Here is a 12,680-nt window from a genome sequence, read left to right as displayed (position 1 = left end):
AAAGAAATAAAAGTAAACAAGAAATCAGGAAGATACAAAAGCAAAACATATCCATCATCATCAACCATACAAATCTATAATATAACCAGCCTAAGTCCTTTTACCGCAAATCTACAGCAAACAAACAAACATACATACATACATATATATATATATATATATATATATATATATATACATGAATTTAACTTTATGTTTGAATTTTTTTTCTTTTTAATAAGTCGAATATGATTAAATTTAAGTCACTGGGGGGCGGGTATTTTTGGATATACACTCATCCCGACCTAACCATGGTACAAGAATTTTATTAGATTAACATGGTTTTTGCTAAACAAGTGATGGTCCTAATTGTTTTCACGTCTAGAGGGAATTTCCAAGTCAGATCATTCATCCCCCTACAGGTAGATTTAATTTTCTCGGCCTGATGTGTTCTTAGAGAGATGAGGCTCTGGGAATGTTGAACAGCCCATTTTTTGGTCTTTTTAATCCAAATTATCTTTAGCCCAGACTAAGACCGAAGTCCATTAGACAATGGGTTCAAGAAGAGCTTGCTTCTTCTGGCCCAAATGAGTTCCTAGGCCAACAAATTGGGGCCTAAAAGTTTGTTATTGTCTGTGTATATTATTTATACATAACAAAATTTAATGTACTGATAATGTATAAAATTTATTCAATGATGATACATCAAATACAAATTTTTTTTCCTTTTTATTTGATTGTTGAGTCCTGTTTGCTCCATGTTTCATTTGGCAATATGTTCCACATGCATGGTCATACATAGATATGTGTTACATACATATTAACATGACTAAGTAGCAAAAATGGTACTTATCACATTTTGCAATGACAGATAAGGCATGAGTAATTACACATATGGAATGTAGCCTTTCCAAATTAAAAAAACAAGCACAAAAAGGGTAATGTGCAAAGAGAAAGCTGCATGGAAAAGTTTCCTAGTGACAAATGTGGTTAACAAGGACTTGGAGAGGAGACAGTGTTTAAATAAGATACTGTTGTATGACATTGTACAAACAAAATACAGACAATCATGTGTGTTGGCAATTCCTTAAAAGGAGAAAAAAAATTTCTTTACAAAGAAAGCCAATCGTATTTCGAGCTAAATGTAAGTGTAAGTTTATACAATCGATATGCACGTATTTTATTTTTAACTGTAAATGTAAATGTAAATTTTTCGGTACATATATGTACGTAAATATTTTATTTTAAATTTATTAGCTTAGACAATTTATTTAACTTTCAAATTTCCATTAAAGGGAAAAACAAACATCGTCAAAAATCAACTAGGATATGTTGTTACAAACATTGTTCATCATGGAGGTAAATTTTAGGAGGAACGCATGAGAAAACCTGTGTATGCAGTATAGAATCTCACATTGAAAAAGGAAAAGAAATAAGAGCCTTTAAGATAATGAGGGTGTGTCTGAACTAAAATGGGCTAAAGTGCAACATTGACTATGGATGATGTTTTCAGACTTGTTCTATATCATTTGAAAAAAATCACACAGATGCACACTTTGAAGCCATTTTATCTATTTCCAGTTCAATGTTCTAATCTGTTAGTTTCACCAAATAAAGATTACTGCTTGAAACAAAGTTAATATAGTAGTAATGTAAGGGTAACTTTGTCCAGATCCATCCGCCGACGTCCCTGTCTAATAACACAAGAAGACATAAGTCTTAATGAAGGTACAGATTCTTGCTACACAAAGAAACAAAAATGAAGGCTGAAAGGAAAGATGTGTCGATCCCACGAAAACCTCTTACCCTCTGCGTCTTTTCTCTTGTAAACTACAAAACCCTATCACTTTTCCCAAGGCCACACTCCCCTCCCGGCCGGCCCTTGCAGCACAACTTCTGTGAATGTCAACCTTCCATTTCCTTCACCGAGATTAAAAACCAAAGAAATGAAAATTTGTCTTCTTGTGTGAGAAGAGAGAGATAAGACACATTGGGCCAGCCAATCAAGTGCTTGTGTACTTGGATTTTCTTACAAGGTATTGAACAAAACAAACAAAGTTAATTTAATTTGTGAGACTTTTTTCCAAGGTGTTTTCACTGGCAATTCCTTACAACATGTATAAGAATGGCCTGCCTTCCTGCTGAAACATCTATTCACCAGTACATACAATTTTAAATTCACAAGGGTAAACGTTATGTATCAAGGTAGAGATACCAAGAAATTTAATAGTTTCATGACCAATTACAATTACACCAATGGATGCCATTTTCTTGTCTTGAACTAAGTTAATTTTCTAGAATAGACCTAGCTAGTAAAAACTTCATTTAATTTTCTAGTGAATTTTCGGTTGCGAAGTTGTTTTTCTTACTACATTAATACACTGAGTGAGAGATATCTTGTCTGAACAACCTACAAAACTATCTTTAATATTGTCTCAACATTCCTTCAACTTAAAAGAAAAAAAGAAAATTCTTTTCACTCAAGATCTCAACATTCACATATATATCCATGCTATATATTTCATGACCCTAAATTTTAATCTAATAGGATTAAGCTTAAGGATTGTAGTGCAAAAGACAGGAATGCAATAGAATCAAGAACTCTCGACAACCTGTGGAACTGGAAAGTGTGGTTAATTCATTATTGGGAGACGGGATAGAGGCAAGCCAGCTGCAGGTTCATATGTAAAACAAAGCGTATTGTAAGCATGCATGGGACCTGAGAGACCATCCCCATTGGCTTTTAAAGGGAAAAACAAGTAGTAATTAACAAAGTTTCTATTTTGATGCACTCTTAATAAAACATCCTACTTTACCAGATGAACATCCTGGCAATTCAAGACTAAGAAAAAAACTCAAAACACACTTTTCATTTGACTCAAACTACATACAGGAACAATAAAAACTAAACCAAAAAAAAAAAAAAAGAAAATTGCAGAAACTCTTGACAACCCAACCCAACCCAACCCAGAAGGCCAGAATCCACCCACTCTCTCTCTCAAATAAAAAAAAAAAGTGAAGAAAAAAAATTGATGGCATTATGGGATTTCACCATAAACCTAAGGGATAATTTGGGTAAGCTAGCACAAGTTGATCAACATAAGGCAGTTTCGTCTTCCTCAATAATTCTGAGCATGTGGTGAACTGCCCCTGCTATGTCATCTACTGAACTGAGTTGGCATCCTTCTTCAACCTGCATTCAGAATGTTTCGAATTTTAGCCCAAAACTGTGCATGTGAGAGTTTCTGAAATTATACAGACGAAGACGTTTTGCCAATTAAACAAAGGAAGCACCAGTAGTAAGTGAGAAAAAAACAATCTTTCTTCTTTGCCATCTTTCCCCATATGAAAATAATTTCAAGGCCATTAAGTACTACTATAACTTCTAAAAATTTATTTGATTTTTCTAAACTTGTGGAAAATGACATTTTTCCTATCCAAGGGAAAAACAAAAGTATATGCCAGGTGAAGAGACAGCACTTGCCCACACCACCGTGTTATAATAATTGAAGACCATCTCGACTAGGCTATTTATTGCTCAAATTAAGGAAATCAAAATATGGATGGACTAACCATATTATAAATCAATTTTTAATTTCTTTGAAACCATTTTATATATTTATTCGGATAAAATCTGCAGTGACTACAGATTTTTGATACTAGGAGTATTCTGAAATTTCAAGGGAATATTATTTTTCTTAAAAAGGAAAGATGGCGGTGATGGGGGGAAAAAAGTGCATATCTTGACATATTACCTTCGCACTGATAGAGTAGAGAACTAATGGATACATGGTTGTGACGCTAAGGTGGAGGATGGAAAGGCAAAGTGACTGAAAACCAGCAACAAGCTTGGAAAGATGCCTGGGACCTTTTCTTGACAGGATTCGAAGATTAGCATGAGTTTCAATCAGAGTCACCTCAATATCCGCTATTGATGCCTTGGTCTTTGATGTAAATTTGCTAGGGATCTGAGACCAGGTGTACTGAGGGAACATGAAAAATTGTGCAAATGGTGGCGGTGGTGGTGGTAGCAGTTTGGAGTTGGTGGTTCCTTCGCTGGCTGGTCGTACTTGTTGCAGTACCTGAAGCTTTTGAGCTTCCAGGGTTTGCAGAAGATGCTCAAGTTCCTTGACAAACTCTATGGCACCACCAACTATGGACGCTTGATCACCCTACACAATTAAAACAATCATTTATGTTTTAAGGGTTATAACTTCAAACTAGGGGATGAAAATATTGAAACCGCAAATGAAAGTAAAGCTGTGACCATCATGATTGGGGTGATGGAATTCTTGTGAAATCATAATAAAGGAGAAAGCTGGTCACTTTTGCAATATCCTTATAAATTTCTATTTCCATGATGTTATGGGAACAGCTTTTTTCTTCTATAATTTCAGTTGTTACATGACTAGCAAACAAGAGAATAATCCAAAGTATAGCAAAAGGCAATAATAGTATTCTTTTAATATTTGCCAATTCTAGCTGAACTTTATCTTGACTAGTTCTGATAAATTTTGCTGCCAGCATTATGCCAGACTATTATTTAGCTTTAGAATCCAATCAGTCCTGACTTTTGGAGAACTGTACTGAATCACATCACAGTTCTACAACTCAAGTATATCGTCTCAATTATTTAAACCTTGGAGAAGCAATTTTTCTTAAAGAAATGGATTCAGTAATTAAATAATATATGGTAATGTAGTGGAGTTAACAGGAAAAAGAAAACATTATAACATTGAACCATGCTTCAAGAATGATCAAAGAAAAAGGATGGAGAAGACGAACCCTTTGGACATAAGATTCAGGCATGAGGGAGCGTAAAACAGCCAGATGCTCATTCATCTGCTTTCGCCTGTTTCTCTCAACAGCAATGTGAGTCATTCTTTGTGTTTCAGCCTCTTCCTTGTTCTTGCAAACCCGCGGCTTTCTCCTTCTCTTTTTCCTACCTTGAACAGCCAAGTTCGGCCTCCGGTCAGTAGCTTCCACTCCTGTTGAGCGGCATTGCGGAGTCACCAGGGGAAAGCAATTCAAAGAACTAGCTTGTTCTTGGGAAGTACTGAAGCCATTTTCCAATGAGAAATCAGTGACTAAAGAGTCATGGCTGCTATATGGGGTTGCAGATATAGTGTCATAGATAATGAAGTTTAACAGCTCGTTGGAAGAAAGAGTTTCAAGTGCCATTTTCTCCGCAATCTACACCTCCGAATAATATGACTTGAAATACTGGAAACTTGCTCCTAGTTTCATTCTAAAGACAAAAGTCACTTGCTAGCACAAAACCAGCAGCGCTTGAAATTTTGAGAGAGAGATGGAGAGACGAAAGAGAGGTTAAAATGAGGCTAGGAGGGGCTTTGGCTTTGGGGTTTCGGTAGGGTAATGTATAGAGAGAGAAAGATATATATGGTGCACGTGAGAGGGGCAGGGAAAAGGAGAAGTTCTTTTCTGCAAACAAAAAGTGAGGGAAAAAGAAAGAAGCTCTTCACTCATCCTTGTTTTGGGTTTTGTCTTCCCGATTTCATAGATTCTGTCAATACTGGCACAGCCTCTGCAATGGAGTGTGTGGGGGACCCAAATCTATATTGAAATATGCATACCAACAACACAACAAGCTGGGTAAAAGCTACTCTTCACATTCAAATCTGTGTTGTTTTTTGCAGAGAAAAAAAGGACTGGCTCACGCACCCTAGATTCTCATACACATTATTTACATGGAAAGTTTAACATGTGCTTGACAACCCATCTCTGCAGCATAATTGGCAAAATATTTTTCCTGAATTTTCTAGTTTGGTTCATGAAAATTGGATTCTACCTAGGCCGCTTATCATCTGACTTTGCCATTCAGACAATGCAAGTAATGGAAATGTGAGAATCAGTGGAATCGGCTACAGGACTGCAAACCCATGACAATCAGGGCTTAGGTTAAATTAAAGGCCTATTAGATTTATGGAAAGTGAGTTTTTTCAGCACTTTCATGATCACTGGAAAGCACCCATACCGATGATGTCAGCATTTTGAAAGCGAGATATTCATGAAATGAGAAGCTGCACCGAAGGAGTAGCCGCTTAGCCTCTCGTGCTTCTCCTCCATGAAGGACATGAGATGTTTCTGATATTCAAATCCTCTTTTCCCAATCAATTTTATCTTCAAATGTACCGAAAATAATTATGGAAAAAAGGACAATGGTAAATAAATAAATAAATATGTAATTGAAAATGATTGATGACCCAAAGTTCAGTAAAATAATGATCCAAAAATGACTGATATTAGTCAAAAACAAGGCAAAAGGACCAAAAAACCAGCCCAAAAATCTTATGAAAAAAATTGCTAAACAAACGTTTGTGAATAATGATTGCTTGCGTTGTGAAAATTTTGCTTATTAGAGGCTTGACAGAGTCATAATGGAATTTGCAACTTTGTGCCAAACATCAAAACATGCTGATACGAATGCTCTGTGCTTGGGTTGCTCTCTTTGTATATAATGCTAGCTATCATGGTACCAACTACACAACAAAAAAAGCAATAAGTATGGTTTTACTACCCATTTTCAATAATTACGAAGGTTGATTTTAAAACAATAATTCAATTGGTATATCGGGTCCTGTGTTGTTACTTTTGTTTTAATCTATAGTATATTTCTAATTCGTCCGTGAACGATGATATGAACACCTATTAATCGAATTTTAACAATAGGGGGTGCCTTTTATGGTTAAAATGATATAAGAAAACGTTGAGTCATTGCTACTACTTTGCATGCCGGTGTCTGTGTAATAGATACATGTCAATTTGTCTAAAACATAAATACGAATTCGTATATGCGTAAAAGAATATACCTATGCTTGCACAAGCGCGTGTGCACGAGACAGAGAGAGAGAAAGAGAGAGACAAGAAACACAGGGAATTGTCGCCTTATCTGGTGTAGAGGACTGGTGGAGGAGGGTGGAAGACCTTGGACTGTGGTCCAATTTTGTCAGACCCACTGCAGAGTTATCCATGTGCCGTCAGCTTCCTACACCAAAGTACACTTTAGCAATCTTCCATAATCTAATTTCTAACCCCCCTTTTTCATACTAATTGGCTAAGTTTTTAGTAGATTTTCCTCTCCAGCATTGTTCTTTTGCGTACAAATAAAAGAGTCAGTATTTATCTACACCTCAGAAACTCCAAAACTACTTACGATAGAGACATGCCATCATTCTATTAGTTGTGAATTGTGTTCATCCAATGATGAGATGTGCCACATGGGCGTATACATGCACAACATGACATGGACATGCATGTGCATTTCCATGTGTTTGATCATGGGCATGCTTGGTCTTTTAAGGGGCCATAATATTAATAATCTGTCAACCAGAGTAGCATTGGATAGAGAGACAATATCAACTATGAATTTGTGGTTTGTTTCAAATGCACAACAAAACCGAATTAATTCATTACAGCTTTCATAAAACATTTTGAACAGATAGAACGGTGGTCGACCTACCAAAATTTTAACCTAACACCATAAAAATCTACTATTCCCATGACAACAGACAAAGTCAAAGCATAGGAAATCAGGATTAGAAGAGCTGATACTGAGGAGGCAAACAGCGTATCCACAAACAAGTTTACCAGCCCTGTGAGCACATTAGCCTGCATAAATAAAGCAAGAAAACCTGTTCTGTTATTTCTTTGAGCCTGAGGAGAAAGACAATGATTTTATTAGCACACAAGCGAGTGAAAGAAAGGATGTTTCCTTTACCAGCAGAAAGGAAGCCAATAAATTCCGATCAAATGCCTTTTCAAGAGCTGACATTTTGCTCCCAGGGACATAATCAGAAAGCATTAGTATTGCTAAAAGCTGAAACAAGGGTAAACTTTTTGTTAGCCATGCACTACATGTGACTATGGATAATATTAAAACTATAAACATCCATCACAATTCAAAACGACTAGGACATATTTCTATTATTTGGATTTGCAAAGTCTCATAATTAATGTGAAACCTCAGCAAGCATTTCAGCTCTCTTTCATGATTAATTGCATCTCTGTTAGAGGATTATATTAAAGACACAAAAGGAGGTAAATTGACATGGGCTCACTTTGGGTAACAAGTTTCTGAAGAGTGAAGTTCTTCTCTTGAGAGACCGATGTAGAACAAATGTGGATAATTTCGACTGAAAAATTTCTATCCATGTCATGGTTGATACTTGATTCTGTGATTCCTATCAATGTTGGGATGAGGAGCACTAAGCCAAAACAAAAAAATTTTCCTCAAAGTCTCACCATTTCTGCACAACACATAGACGTAGACATGTCCAACTAAGTTTCACAGCACCGTCAAATTATACATTTCTTAAAAGAAAGGGAAAATTGCTCAAAGTCAAAGAATGCCCTTCTTTTTTTTCACTCAAACAAATAGTTGACATAAATAACACATTGAACCATCATCCAAGCCTCTTTTTATACACAAAAACCATACTAGAGCTGTACATTTTGAGATTCCATGCAATGTGAAAACAGATACTACACTAAGAAACCAATAGTTCAATTAAGTGCCCAATCACAACTAAAAATAAAACTACATAAAGAAAGATAAACATTAAATTATTCTGTAAATAATTAAGTCCTGATCTTATATATTTTAAATCAAAAAAATCAATGACAGCTTCTATATTTCATGAGCTTAATACCACATAAGATGATGAACATTGCCATTAAATTCTTGAAATATTTAAATAATGGAGGAAATAAGAATAACCTGCAGATTTTGAGCCAGCACCCAAGTAACATAAGGCAGGTTGCACTGCAGAAATTGAAACAAGTGCTTTCATGATTTTTAATTGCAAAGATAGTTCTATAAAATAGTAAATCTCATTATAAATATATCCTACCATTCTACGTGAAATTCTTTCAACATGCCTGTCTAGAAGCACAGTTAGAATCCTGCAACAGACATTGAGGAAATTGATCAGGTCACCTTATGAGCAATCAATTTGTTGGGAACGGACACACCAATATTGGGGTAACAAAAATCATTTGTGAGTTAGTACATACCAAAACAGAATAGAAAGAAGCCAGACTCTAATTCGTGTTCCATTGTTGCTTCTCAGCATGACAGAGGAATGATTTCCAAAGAAGAGGTAGTAGCCCACCTGAACACCAATAAGATACATACCCCAGTATCCTGGGAACGACAACAAATAATTACTTCAGAAAACATTGCATGGATGATGTGCTGACAAGCAGTACAAAAAAAAAAATCAAAGGGATTGCACAGATTGCAAAACCATTTTTCTCTCTTTAGATGAATAGAACAATGACCAATCTATTATTTTGTGGAACAAGTCAAGAAGACACAGATCTCCAATGGAATAAATGTTATTAAAATTAATCTAGGGAATTCCCTTTTCCATCCTTTCCAATTTCCCTCAAATTAATACAAGCTTCTTTTTTTGGTGAGATTTGAATCAAAGATCAACCTCATCATGCAAAAAATACAGTTTGTTATTTTTGCTCAGGAATTGGGATCACAGGAATCTTACAAAGAACATAGCTAAGAATAAAATTGCAAATGCAAACAAAAACTACGATACAGCTTACACCAACAAACCATAAGGTATATTTCTAATTATCCTCACCAAATATGCTAAAAATTCCCTCCTTGTTTCTGCTTATGATATCCATTCCCCTTTTGTTAGAAAGAAGATACACATTTAACCCACTGCTCAACCAACTTTGGTACCCTGCAAGTTAGAAAGCCGAGTTATTGTACAGGAAGAATCAAACAGAATTTACCAGAAATATCAACAAACTTGATCAATAGAAAGGTATACCAACTAAAATTACTGAACCAAGAATTCCAGAATATTTTGAGGGAACATTTACTGTGGATGTAAGGATAGATACACCAGCAAGTGTGAAAAAGAAATTCCAGTGTACTCCATATTCCCCCACATGTACCTGCAAGGGAGAAATGGAATTAAAAAAAAAGAATCATGTAATAATCATCACCAGGTGAATAGTTGAATTGTGAACATTCAAAAAGACATCATTAACTCAAACCAGTTTGTATAAATACTACAATAATTATGCAAAATGTTTGAATAAATACAGATGGAATTCTGCTTGTGGATACAAACAGGTTTGCAGTATGTATTTACACATCTTGCAAAATCCCATCTGTTTCACTCAAAAGCATGTAAAGATGATACATGCCATTCTTTATATTAAGTAAGCAGATGTGGAAAACTACTTATTATATGCCATTGCAAACAACTATGATTACAAAAAGTCAAGAATGAAGAAATATATTCTACCTGATAGTCCACACTCATTGTAGAAACAAGTCTAGCAAATCCTAGCAGTAGTAGTGGACTCGTAGATTTAAGGGCTGCCTTCCACCAATCCCTTCAGAAGCATTTAAGAAAATTAGTGCAACATAAATCTGACATAGCATATACCTAATATAGATATACTGCAAACTCAAAAACAAAAATTGTGACATCACAGTTATAAACATAGGCTTAGAAGAAAAAAATTTACAATGATAAGCATTATACATAACAAGTTAATACCAACATCTGGAAAACTATTTTCAAAGGATAACTCACATTGATGATGAGACATTTCGCGCTTGCCGTGAAACAATTGAATTCACTAGTACAAAGGAGCCAACTCCAAGGTCCATCTGACGAAATTATGCAAGGTTCACTAACATTACTTAATAAAATTTTCAGATTGCTAGCCACCAGGATAATAACATAAAATTATGATGCAAATACAAGCAAAAGTTTTATGTATGATCAATAACAACAAAAGATTTATGTATGAAAATGTTAACATGGTTTTCCCCTTTACAGAAGAACTACAATCTACTTAATGCTAAATTGATAGCGAAGAAAGAAAAAAGAAGCACAAGATTGAAAGAAAATTATTAATGACCAATTACAGGATATAGCTTGACAATATCTTACCAAGCTAGTACCATAAGTCTCAGTCTTAGCAAATTCTCTAGGAAATATTCTGAAGTCAACAGCCAAGATACACAAGCATGTAACAAACATCTGCAATAATTTTCCCACTCAACATTTATTCTATTCAAAAAAAGTTAACACAAATTAAAGATAATTGATTCAATAGACAACAATATAAAGAATACCGAAGTAGGTAAGACACTAACCATAGCAACCCTATACGATGATATACTCATCCTAAAAGATTTAGGTCCTTCCAAGTAAGGCGAATGAGGAGATCTGTATTGCAAGGTTTTGAGTTAATATACTTTTAAATCAAAGACAGAAACTTATATATGCCACCTCCATGGGTTCCCCATGGAAAAATGATTAATGACAGTTAAAGTAACAAGTACAAGCGACTTACAAGTTCTACCTTTTGCCTGCAATAACGAAAATCAGCAACAACGATAACAAAATCATCCATACATATATCCACTCAGCTAGAACCTATCATATGCAATAAATATTACGTTAATCAAAAGTGAAATTCTGGGATTCCAACGAAATGTTTCGAATGCTTGTTGGGAATACTTACAGTGAAAAGTAAAAGTGTGGGAAGAACAATGAAGACAGAATCCATAACTAATGTGGCTAGGTAAGCCTTTAAATTCTTAAAAGCAACGATTGCAGTATCATTTTTCTTTAAAGAGGTCTCTTTGGTATCACCATCTGTTGAAACATATTCATAAAAAAGCTCATATGAAATGTAGAATGGCAAAAACTTTTAAATTTCTCAGCTCTTTATTATTTTACAAAATACATTTAAGAATAGTTTGCAAAAAAAAAAGTCAAAGAATCGATAAATTTACCAGTTAGGGCTTGAAAACAGATGGACGGCCGCAAAAGTACTAGAATCTGAATGCAAAAAAAAAATTTATTAGAGAAATAAATAAATAAAAGGAATTGAAGTGTTAAAAACTTACAGGGACAGTGGTCAAAAGCGCGGAGATTTCTAGCATCGACGATCCCGTCAAATTGCTGACGAATCTGTAGGTTAGGGTTTAAAAACAAATTTAAGATTTATTATAAAATCAAAGAAGGAAAAGGGAGAAGAAGAGAACTCAGAGAGAGAGAGAGAGAAAGGGAGTAACTGTTCTTTGAGGTGCTTGTTGGCATTGAAAGATCTTGGTAGTGAATCCATCGACGAAAAGTTTAAAATCAGAATGCGCGGTTTCGTGTTGCCTAGGATCAGGAAAAACCGAAAGAAAAAGAGAAGGAAAGAACGGAGACAACCGCTAAGATTTGTTTGGGATTTTTTTTTTGTAGGTTCAGTTTTTGGTAATCGGTTAGATGGCCCGCTGTTTTGTAACCGAAACTTGACCGACTTAGCCTCCTAACTGACAACCATGGGTCACAAGCCCGTAAAGGAGGGGAACAAGGGAACAACTTGGAAAAAGCCCAAAAGGCCCAAAAGTAGCCTGGAATAGTCTGTACTGATATAGGCCCAAAATGACAGCCAAATTCATTTATTTTAATCAGCTTCTCAACTCACTGTTAGAGACAAGGATGAGATTAACCTTAAATTTTATGGGTCTATATTTGATGTAACGTTAGTATATATATTTTATACAATATGGTTATGGAGGAATCAAATGTTATCATTCCGGTAATAAATAAATTTTAAAATTAGGAATTCTCAAAAATAAATATTAATAATTTTAAAAATATTTATTTTGAATGAATCTTAAATTTTTACTTTTATGCATT

General features: G+C 35.0%; 2 protein-coding genes across 5 annotated transcripts; both read right to left on the bottom strand.

The window, feature by feature from the left end:
• Nucleotides 2,695-5,746, bottom strand: LOC18606021 (transcription factor bHLH71). The gene is made up of 3 exons (XM_007039410.2): nt 4,765-5,746; nt 3,735-4,151; nt 2,695-3,172 (listed from the first exon to the last, which is right to left on the bottom strand). Exons 1-3 carry the CDS (start codon nt 5,158-5,160, stop codon nt 3,074-3,076), a joined length of 912 nt encoding a protein of 303 aa, XP_007039472.2. The 5' UTR covers nt 5,161-5,746; the 3' UTR covers nt 2,695-3,073.
• Nucleotides 7,292-12,252, bottom strand: LOC18606020 (uncharacterized protein At4g17910). Of its 4 annotated transcripts, none has more exons than XR_001927221.1 (17): nt 12,065-12,252; nt 11,897-11,960; nt 11,783-11,828; nt 11,509-11,642; nt 11,347-11,420; nt 11,138-11,210; nt 10,932-11,021; nt 10,569-10,645; nt 10,275-10,365; nt 9,792-9,918; nt 9,597-9,701; nt 9,013-9,142; nt 8,850-8,901; nt 8,717-8,761; nt 8,058-8,246; nt 7,718-7,816; nt 7,292-7,608 (listed from the first exon to the last, which is right to left on the bottom strand). XR_001927221.1 is itself a non-coding variant. In XM_007039407.2 (16 exons), exons 1-16 carry the CDS (start codon nt 12,112-12,114, stop codon nt 7,456-7,458), a joined length of 1,410 nt encoding a protein of 469 aa, XP_007039469.2. In that variant the 5' UTR covers nt 12,115-12,252; the 3' UTR covers nt 7,292-7,455. The 4 variants fall into 4 exon arrangements, 2 of the variants coding, with proteins under 2 accessions (XP_007039469.2, XP_007039470.2); XR_001927220.1 differs by having other exon boundaries at nt 8,058-8,204; XM_007039407.2 differs by lacking the exon at nt 8,058-8,246.

This window comes from Theobroma cacao, chromosome 3, assembly GCF_000208745.1.
Source record: "Theobroma cacao cultivar B97-61/B2 chromosome 3, Criollo_cocoa_genome_V2, whole genome shotgun sequence".
NCBI lineage: Eukaryota > Viridiplantae > Streptophyta > Magnoliopsida > Malvales > Malvaceae > Theobroma > Theobroma cacao.
This window is presented reverse-complemented; position numbering and strand designations above follow the sequence as displayed.

What these genes read in the sequence shown, in the direction of transcription:
- LOC18606020 (XM_007039407.2), bottom strand. Translation starts at nt 12,114, where the DNA reads ATGGATTCACTACCAAGATCTTTCAATGCCAACAAGCACCTCAAAGAA. An exon ending in TGCTGGCTCAAAATCTGCAG is followed by an intron (nt 7,817 to 8,716) that starts GTTATTCTTATT and finishes CCCTTGTTTCAG; the next exon opens with CTTTTAGCAATACTAATGCT. An exon ending in TATTGGCTTCCTTTCTGCTG is followed by an intron (nt 7,609 to 7,717) that starts GTAAAGGAAACA and finishes TTATTTATGCAG; the next exon opens with GCTAATGTGCTCACAGGGCT.
- LOC18606021 (XM_007039410.2), bottom strand. Translation starts at nt 5,160, where the DNA reads ATGGCACTTGAAACTCTTTCTTCCAACGAGCTGTTAAACTTCATTATC. An exon ending in CTGAATCTTATGTCCAAAGG is followed by an intron (nt 4,152 to 4,764) that starts GTTCGTCTTCTC and finishes TTAATTGTGTAG; the next exon opens with GGTGATCAAGCGTCCATAGT. An exon ending in TCTACTCTATCAGTGCGAAG is followed by an intron (nt 3,173 to 3,734) that starts GTAATATGTCAA and finishes TTCTGAATGCAG; the next exon opens with GTTGAAGAAGGATGCCAACT.